Here is an 11,054-nt window from a genome sequence, read left to right as displayed (position 1 = left end):
AAATATCTAACCCAATATTAATCGAAGAAAAAATATTTATTTTTTGTAAATGTCAAATTTTTAAGATTCTAATGTGTGCATCTGTTTGTCAAAATCCAAGGGCAGGTTGAAAGGAACAGACGAAAACAATTATTCAAGGTACATTTTGCAAAAGGTAATGGTTGAAAGTTTAATAATAATATTATTAAATAATAATAAATTATTATTGTTTTAAATTTTTAATATAAAAAAATTAACTAATATTTTAAAAACAAAATCTATTTACATCTCTTCATAATATTAAACCAATTAATCTAGTATCCGGTTGCCAATTAACCCAATTCTAACTACTATGTTTAAGGGTAAATGGAAACAATTTGATAACATTTTTCATACCTTATTTTTCGGCTTTCTTTGACACGGTATTTATTTGGCTCAACATTTATATTTTCGTTAACCCTTTTCTTAAAGTGTAATTTTTGTCGTACAAAAGCAATGAATGAGTATCATTTGTCGATAGCAAAACGACACGAGTTTGAACGTTAAATCTCAGTTGCTTGGAAGAAAAAGCACGTATACATAATATATCTGGCATGTGAAAAGCCGACACAAATGGTCTTACGTTACTGTGGACGTGTGTTTTTGCCCCCACGTTGAAAAGGTTCTTTTTCTTTCACACTATCAAACAAAGCTAGCTCCACAATTAATTCTCCTCCACTTTCTATGGTTTTTATTTCATGTCTATGCATGGCTTGAAGGGTCACGAAGATGGAGATAAGGTTTATTAAGTGTGCCAATGATAACAAAAGGTAGCACACACGGTTGAAACACTTGTCTTTGGATCAAAAACTTAGTGCCGGCTAAAAGTGACATGCGAACCACTTCAAGATCCCGAAGGTGCACATTGTAAACTTTATTATTATCTTTTTTGTGAAGATTAATGATGGCTTATGATACTAAGCCACCAAGTTATTTGTCGACTATTATTGGTTTGTTGTTTACGTAAATACAACCAATTCCCACTATGTTTTTCTTATATTTGTCCGATTGAGTACTATATTAACTTTATCATATAAATAATTAGCATATATTTCTATTACTAAAATATATATATATAAGACAGTTTTGTAAAGTTGGTGAAGTGTTGGACCGATGAGTGTGCAGCTGGCAACATCAACGCAAACCCTGAAATACTTCTTCTCTAGTCATGATTAAGTAGAGGAAAAGAAGAAACTTTGAAAACCAAGGACCCTTTTTCAAAATCATGTATAATTAAATGTTCTAGTCGTTGTCTTAACCTTATTAATCCTGGCATATATTAATTTGAAAAGGAATTAACAATGCCTCGGATTCACTTTGATATCTTTTGTCAGGAAAAAAATTATTCGAGTAGGGTAAAATTATTACAAATTAATATTCATAGAAAAAATATTTATGCTCAAGTTATATGTAGTTGGTATTCAAAACTTCTAATAAAACTGGAATAATATATCATGTCAAGTAATTCACATACTCTGTCAATATCAATATTCTCGTATATTATAGTGGCATTCAGAACTCATGAAAAAAAATAGTGGCATTCAGAACAATAATTAATTAATCTCAACATTGTTTACCATCCAACTCTTTTAATTAAGTTGCTAATAATTAAAAGATAAATTAATATTAGAAACAGTGAAACACTCTCTCTACACATTTTTTAAGAGATAATCATGTTCAAATTAAATAATTATTATGAATATTTATCGAAGATAATTAATTTTGTTTTAAACGTACCATATAGTTACATTCAAAACTTGAATGGAAATCTCTAATTAAACGAGAAGGATTCTGTGTTAAATGACTACACACGTGATTTTTTGTTGTTAGAATTATTAAAAATCTTATATTACTAATAATATAATTAAAATAGACTATACAAGTAAATTAATCCACACTTTTTTAACTGATTTTGTAAAATTAAGTTAAACACAATCTACATTCCAATATATTATTAAAATTTATTCTAACACTCAATATATCTAATATTTAACGTAAAAAAAATATTTTAGAGATCATGTATTAATTAATAATATAACCAAATTCTCGATTTAAAATTGAGTTTTACAAGATTGTGTGCCTACAAAACCCAAATTCCTAAACAATATGCTCGTACAACAGCATTTAGAAGAGTCTCACTGCTATTAATGTTTAGTGTCCAACTCTTCAAATGATTAAGATTACAAATGGATTTGGGTTTGGAATTAATGATTAATATTTAGGGTGTCAATCGTACGTCACTTATGAAGTTATAACTTTGGTGTGAGGCTAACTATAATGAAAGGTACATGTGAACATATGGCGCAACAATGAGCATTTTGACGCGTGTTACTCAAAAAAGCCTTTTTCCATGCCAGTGGATCGTGGTTTAGATTTTTCCACACACTCGACACATGTAAAATTATTTTGACCAGATACCATATCAGATGTCACGGACAATGATGTCTTAATTTCCATCATTTCCATTCTACGTGGGTTTTTTTACGGATGCCAACTTTTCTCTTCTTAGTTCCCATGGATTCATTCTTCCATGTTCATGTTCTCCCATTCCACAAGTTTCTAAATTTAAATATCTAAAGTAATATTACAAAAATAACAAAATTAATGAAGATGCGTGTCACTCAAGAGACAAACCAAATGGATAAAATGAAGAAAGGCATTAGAGGATGTTTATAATTATAACTTACCCACCAAACTTAAAAGGAACTTTTATAGTCCGGTACTACATTTCACTATATTATTATATGATAGTGAATGTTAGATTTTCAAAGAAATAACACGAGAGATGGGAAAAGTGTTTAAAAATGAAAATGTTACGATGAATCTGTACTTGTCACGGAAGAAAAGTTTAAATATAAAATAATTGTATATAGAGATAAATTAATAGTATGACATTAATTGAGAAAAAAAATGACGAATTAATTAGTTAAATTGATTTAGACACATAAAAAGAATGTCATCGGTGAAAATAGTATGTTACATCGTTTTTAGTAAAAAAAATAAAAAGGTGACCAACAAAAAAGCAAGAAGAATATCAGGAGACATTGTTAAGAGGAATACCGTGATAAATGCTAATTTTAGTCTTTTATAAATGAGTTCTACAACACCATGTAAATGACCTATAATAGTATAAAACTTTTGTTGTTGTAATTAATATTACATGAATATAAATACTAAATTACTATAGAGAAAAATAATAATGTAATAAAAAAAATGAGTTTAAAAGAATGCTATAAAAAAAACAAGAATAACATTACTCATAGAAAAAACTCACATCTATATAAGTAAATTTCTCTAAAAATCTATCTAGGAGATCGTAAAATAAGAAAAATAAAATAAAATAATTTTTTATAAATTAAAATTAACTTATATATAAACTAATTTGTAGAATTTCTATTCTATTAACTTTTTTAAAATTTTATTTTTAATTTATATATAAATTAATTTAAGTTGACTGAAAAATTTATTTTAATTTAATTTTCTTTCATTTTTTTTTTCTTTCGAAGAAAACTTATCCAAACAAGTTTTAATAAAATGAAACTAACTCTTTATATATATATATATATATATATATAGTTACTTTAATCATATCATATTATTACTTTAATGATAGAATATTAGTGTGAAATATCACACCAGATCCCTTATGTGAATTAATTTGCATGCAAGTGCAATAATGAATAGGTGGGAAACCGTAATGTCATTCATCATAGTCAATGTCATGGACTAGTGTGCCAGTTAGGTTAGAAAAGAATCGATAATTAAATAAACGTGGAAAATTTAAAGCAGCATGAACATAAAGTTGGGTCTCATCAGGTGCCTTAATCCTTATCCTTCCTAATTAACTAACTATATAACTTAATAATTTAACGTTAACTTAAATTATCAATGTAGTAGCAGCTAGCTTCTTTTGTTAACTTCCTTGGCCCACTTTCTTATCATGCTATTCCACGTACCGCCGCCTTTCTTACAGCAACTCACTCGTCTTTTGAATAATTAATAATTAATCAAAATCTCTCTCTCTCTTTCTCTAAGTTTAAGTTTCCATTATTTATAGTGGCAAATTAAAACTAAAATGTAGTGCCAAAGTCCACTGGAAATGGAAGATGGAAGCATCAACCTTCCTCCTGGGTTCTTCTTCTCTCCAACAGATGAAGAACTTGTTCTTCACTTTCTCTTTTGCAAGGCTTCTCTTATACCATGCCATCCCAACATCATCCCTGAGCTTCATTCATCTCACCTTGATCCTTGGGAACTAAATGGTATATGTTTAATTAAGTTTCATCGCTCAATCATTATCCTTAATCAATGTTAAAACTTTTTTTTTTTTAACATTATTATATATAAAAAAAAAGACTTATTCAAACAGATTCTATGTTGAAAAAAAATGTTTACTTTGTAGACATTCATGATTTTTAAAAATATTAGTTATTATTTTGAATGGTGAATATTCCAAACCAATATTATAGTAAAAAAAAAAGTTTAAATATAGTGATATAAAACTATAAGAAAGTATAGTTCAGTTTATTGATAAAGTGACATAACTATGAGAGGGTGGGTCAGTTGGATGCATGAGTTGTTGTAAATGTATTGGTATTGAGTTGAATTATGGAGGAATTAGAAAGAAATTACAGTGGCATAATCATATGTGATGAATGTGTATGTACAGGTAAGGCGTTGTTCAGTGGAAATCAATACTATTTCTTCAGCAAAGTGAATGAAAACAGAACAACAGAAAATGGGTATTGGAAGGAAATAGGAATGACAGAACCTATATTGTCAACCGTTGACAAGAAAGTGGGAATGAAGAAGTACTTGGTATTCCACATCGGTGAAGCTCCACAAGACACAGAAACCAATTGGGTGATGCAAGAATATCATATATGTTCCTCTGGGTTTGACATGGCGTCATATCGAAGTGCTAGGAGAAGAAGAAAACATGTAAGTGAACACTTTGTTTAAGCAATTAATTAGTTAAGCCATTTAATTAATATAGGTGGCAGAGTTTGATGAGGTTATTAATTAATTGAATTTGTTAATTAATTAATTTTGTTTTTGTCCCTGATATGCAGGATCAAAGTTGGAGCAAGTGGGTTTTGTGCAGAGTGTATGAGAAGAGGAGGTGTGAAGAAGGTGTAAAGTGCTATAGCGATGATGAGGATGAGAATGGATCAGAGCTTTCATGGCTAGACGAATTTTATCTGAGGTTGGATGATGATCTGGAAGAGATTGGCATGTCTAGCTAATTAAATTGAATTAATGTATACCAATATTATATATATATTAGCATAATATATATATATATATATATATATAAGAATTTGTATATTAATTATAATGTCTCAATTATGTGCATTGTTTTTGTTGTGCTATGAGGGTTGGGCTCACACATATATATAATATGTTTATATCAGTAAAATATTGTTTATTTTAGGCCTAAATATTTTATGATTTTGTTTTTAACATATCGTTAGAAGACGATTGTATGTATATAAATCTATGTTCATTCTCTTGTTTAAATAATGTAGGATTTTATTAACATATCAACAATTTTGAAAATGATTTAACGTATTCGATAAAAGTTAATTTTCTTTACATATAGATTAATGACATCATGTATATTTTGTGCGTAAATGTAATGTTTTAGTCTTTATCATTGAGGTTTTAATTCCTATTTCAAAAAAATTAAAATTTGTTTAAAATTATAATCCCCATGTTTTCCTTGTGAAAATAATTAATTAAAGCGCTTAATTACAAATTTACAATATAGTTTTTGTAAGTGAAAATGTAAGACATTTATTAATATAGTTTTTGACCTATATATACTATAGAAAGAGGTTTTGTGATGCAAGTAGACACCACTCATGGACCACGAAGAGAAAGGGGTTACAACCTTATGTGTGAGAGGATTGTATGAAGAGGGTTTTGAATGTTTGTTCAAAAAGGTTGTAATGTGATTTGAGATAATGAATGTATATTAATATATTTTTATGTGCACATTTGGTTGTAGCTAGAAAAATGTGTTAGAACTATTATATATGGTTGAAATCAAGATGGATAATAGATAAAGTGATTGCGTCACACTTCTGACACAACTTTTAGATATGGTTTAGTGCTATTATGATCTTCAGTTGGGTAAACATGCCACGGTAATAAAAAAAGAATATAATTTTAAATTCATAATTATAATTATCAAATTATTCACAAATAAATGTTGATTCCAAGAATGAAGTTTAATAGATAATAACCAAGTTGTCGTTGGATAAAATACACCAAAAAATTATTTATTATACAAAGATGTTTTGGTTCTTATTCTTATGACAATATTTATATTTTAAATTGTGATAATTATCGGGTTGAGCGAGGTATTCAAATATTTATATTTGTTGTGTTAGAATTAAAATACATCTTAATGAACCTAACAAACATATGTCACTATTTGAAAAGTTCATCTAGTGAGTGTGATAATAGAGTCACTGTTGTGAGATATGGACAAATTTCTATGTAACATTCACGAAACAAGATACCTGTGAAAGGTTGTAACACACACCATTGATTAAAACTCAAAATGAATATCTATATTATTTGTGTTATGATCCGAAGCCTGATTAAAGAGATATGACTCAAGATAATCAAGTCTCCATATTTTCCTAAGATAGAAATTCATATACAATAGGTATAGGGTTCAAACCTAGAAGATCCCTTATACCAAAAAAATAATATGTTATACTCTATTAAAAAAAATTAAGGTCTTTTATTATATATTTTGATATCTTATTTAGATTTTAAATTAGTGGGGGATTATTGAAAAATTGTATTATAATTTAAAATTTAAATTAAATGCTTTTATTAATTGGATTTTTAGTTTAACTTTATTTTAATATTTCAGGTAATTAAATGTTCTAAATCTTTATTTAATTATTCTTTTAATGGATTTGACCGAGTCTTATGTTATTTTGTGTACGTTAAAAGATCTTTTATATAATATTGTTATCACAAGTGCTGTTCTTTTTGCACGTTTAATAACTAATCTTATATTCCGTTACAGTAAGTTGTGTGGTTTTTAGCTCTTTATTAGTTATAAATATGAGTTCTCTTGCTAAGTGAAATACAAAGAAAAATACAACACACAACACATAAATTTAATACACTATAATGTTTATATCATTTCTCTATTTTTATTAAATATCATTTGATATCATTATAATTAAAATCTTTTGTGTTTTTTTTTTTGGATGATATTCTTTTATTCAAGATTAATAAGATTGATCTCATGAGTTGTTATATTTTAGGAAAGGGATGCATTATAAATTAATCTACCACTTCAGGATGACATCTTCTCTAAAGGTTAGAATCTAGTGTACTTTAATTCAAACTTTTTAAAACTTTTTTTTTCTCAGTCTTTGTTAATTTAATTAATGATTTGTTGATATTTATCTTAATATAATACATCATAATTTCCTTATTTTCAAGTCCTACCATATGTGTTAATAAACATTAATTAATTACAATCGTAAACATGAAATGCCTTATATAAAAGTAATGATATAATTACTATGGATCATGGGTAACATGACATATCCTAAATAGTAATGATATAATGCCTTATGTATGGTCATGAACTATAACGAGTTAAAAGGTTTAAAATTAATTTGTTCTTATATATAGATGCCTAAGCCTCACACTGTTATGCGGCTTACAAGTTCTTTTTGAGATTTTGTTTTCTTTCAAAAAAATTGAATTTGTTAATTCTAACCTACTGAACAATAAATGACCTGAAATAACAAAATTGAATTCCACATTAGGCGAATTTATAAATTATTGAATTGAAAAGAAAAGAACAAACAAAAATTTTAAAATGAAGAAGAAAATAGAGTAATTATCTATACAAAATGCACACAAAAAATAAGTAAATAAGACAATTATTTCAAAGGAGAAAAGACCATGAACTTTATCCTAAAAGTAAATAAATAAGACAATTATCATAGGAGAAAAAAACCACAAACATTATCCTAGATGATCATTTAAACATATATGAGAATCTTGTATTTCTATTAAAAAAAACTTGCTTTTCTCTTGACCAAAATGTTTTTTTCTAAACAAAAATGTCTTAATGTTTAGCAATAAAAGTTTGTTTAAAAACGTTTTTTATAGCCTTTTCATTTTCAAATTTCGCAATGACACGGGAGGTTGATTCTTCTATTTAGTCAATGATTAAGTAGATTTTATTTGTAGATATAAAAAAAAATTATATTTTTCTTATGTTATGTCTAATGAGTTATAAATTAAATGTGTCTATCAATATCAAGTTTAACTTTCACCCATAACATCACAAATTGAACCCTGATTCATATGCATATAAGACCTAAATATTTCCTGTGCATAAGATGAAAATGTTATACATGAAAGTAAAATTGTAAATAAATTAATTCAACTTGAAATTACAAGAGGAAAAAAAATTACAAGTCAATTAGTTATTAGCATAAACAAAATATGAATATTAAACACAATAGTTTATGTAAGAATCAGTGTAATAACTCGTTTCTTACATGGTATTGAGATTAAAATTGTAACGCTCAATTTATATAATATTAAGCATAATATATATATATATATATATTATTTTTATATGTTGTTAATACAAGTATAACATTAATAATATTATATACAAAAATAAAGGAAGATTTTGTGAACTTGTTTATATATAGTTAGCTTATAATTATATTACATACTATTTTAAAAATATTTACAACAACATATGTAATTATAAACTACTTATTTCTCACACCCCATGAAAAGTGACCGGATTCGCAACAGGATCCACACTCTAATTGGTCCCAAAAAAATACTGTTGATATGACAGAAGAAAAAAGGTCAGGTATTGCCGGTAGATCCATCTAATTTTTTTATTTATAATTAATTAATATTTTAAAACAAAGAAAAATAAGGAATGAGAATAATTATCCAATAAATACCAATAATTAAACAATATGCATAAAAATATTTTTTTACTAATATTAATATATATATATATATTAATTCTTCTTGATATAAAAATTTGAATTATACTCGTAATGACTAGTGAGGATAAATAAACATTATAATAACAAATAACTAAAGGTTGTTTCACCTTATAAGTTTTTACTCATTTAAATCTCCAAGGTAGACCTCCAACTACAAATTAATTCAAATTTTTATTCTTATAGCCATAAAATAATATTTATCGTTATAAATGCATGAAGAAATAATAACAAGATGAACTTAAGATATTTTAACAAAAATATATTATAGTTAAAAAAATAATTAAACTAAATAAGTTTGATTATTTTTAATTATTTAAAATTTAATATGATATAGTTTACAAAAATAAAATATATTAAAGAATATTAATTTAGTGAATGACAGTAATAAACATCATAAAATAGTTAAATGACATAAACTAGGAACATCTCATTAATTATTACTAGTAAAAAAATATTTTAGATAAAGCAAGTAAATGAAGTTCGGGACACTTCACTAAATAATTACTCATAAATATAACATAAAATAAACAAATATAATAATATATAAAAATTAAAAGGATAAAAATCTCCTCCTTTACCTTAAGAGAAGTAAAGTTACTCAAAAATATCTAAGATTGCTTTTACGTTTGGACTCTTTCACTCTTTTCTTTCTTTCTTTCTCTCATTTCTTTCTTATTTTTCTATTTCTCTCTCTACATTTTCTCCTCTGTTCCCCGTTTTCTCATGATCCCCCGTAAGCCTTTTATAGGCAAGTAAATTTTTTATTTTATTTTTATTTTTTTTTATCTAGTTAGTAATTTAGTTATAATGTATTAAGAGGCATTTATTACCTCTTTAGTTAGAGATAATGCCTATCTCTTCGTACACCTACAACTTATTAGCTGCAGGTTTTTTTTATTAATATAATTACTTATATCAAATATTTAAAATTTAAAATATTATACTAAAAAAATTATAATAAGATTTTTAAAATTTTATAATGAAATCAAATATTATGAGTAAAATTTTAAAATTTTATAATGTAATTAGATACTATCTAATTCCATTTTAGTTCACTAAAATTGAAGTAAAAAAAAAACTCTATATTTAATTTGTATTTATTTTAAAATATGATAACTAAAAGTTTAAACTATTATTTTAAAAATAAGATAATGATATTAAAATTTAGAATAAATATTATATAATTCTATTTTAGTTTACTAAAAATTTAGTAATAAAAATTTTAATGTATTGTAATTATATAAAATATTGTACTTATTATCTATTTGTTTTTAAAATATAATAACTAGAAATTTAGATTATTATTTTAAGAATAATATAATAATAATAAAATTGAGAATATTGTATCTAAAATTTAAGATATTACAAAAATTAATATATATATATATATTATGTTTTTAAAAAGTATTTTTTTTAATTATTTTTATATTTTATATTTTTTTATCTATGCACATGGTTTATACAATATTTTAAAATTGATAATCAAAAAATTATATTTTATATAAATATATGTTAGTATATATATATATGTATATATATGTATATGTAAAAGTAAATAAAAACTATTATGAATATTAATATATATTTAAACAATTTTATATTTTATATTTACATTTGTTAATATATTTATATATAATTTAAACAAATGACTAATATTAATTATATAAGAAGAAATATCTTTGTAGTGAAAGAAGAGAGAGAGATGTTTTAATACTTTTAATTAGTAATAAAATTATGTTAAGAAATTGCATGAAAGAATGTGTAACATGGTAATTGCTTGTCAGAGTTATGAGTCAAAGCACTTGGGTTGTGGGTAAGAATAGAGCTGAGCCCAATTAGGATACTATTGGATCCTCACCCGCCCAACGTTTCCTCCACGGTTCATGATCTAAACACCTTCTTCTTCTTTTTTCTATAAGTACACCTCCTTTTAAAAAAAAATTAAAATTTTAAAATATTTTTAATTTTTTGTTTTAAATTTTTTAATTTTATATTCACAACATTTAATTTAGT

General features: G+C 25.2%; 1 protein-coding gene across 1 annotated transcript; it reads left to right on the top strand.

Moving 5' to 3' along the window:
* Positions 1-4,070: 4,070 nt before the first annotated feature.
* Positions 4,071-5,393, top strand: LOC109806810 (NAC domain-containing protein 104). Its single transcript, XM_020369309.3, has 3 exons — positions 4,071-4,280; positions 4,688-4,959; positions 5,091-5,393. The coding sequence occupies exons 1-3, from the start codon at positions 4,118-4,120 to the stop codon at positions 5,262-5,264; spliced, it is 609 nt and encodes a 202-aa protein (XP_020224898.1). The 5' UTR covers positions 4,071-4,117; the 3' UTR covers positions 5,265-5,393.
* The last annotated feature ends 5,661 nt before the right edge of the window (positions 5,394-11,054 follow it).

The sequence above is a fragment of the Cajanus cajan genome, chromosome 6, assembly GCF_000230855.2.
Source record: "Cajanus cajan strain Asha chromosome 6, NIPB_CcT2T_4, whole genome shotgun sequence".
In the NCBI taxonomy this organism is placed as follows: domain Eukaryota; kingdom Viridiplantae; phylum Streptophyta; class Magnoliopsida; order Fabales; family Fabaceae; genus Cajanus; species Cajanus cajan.
Note: the sequence above shows the minus strand (reverse complement) of the source record. Positions and strands in the feature narration are given on the sequence as shown.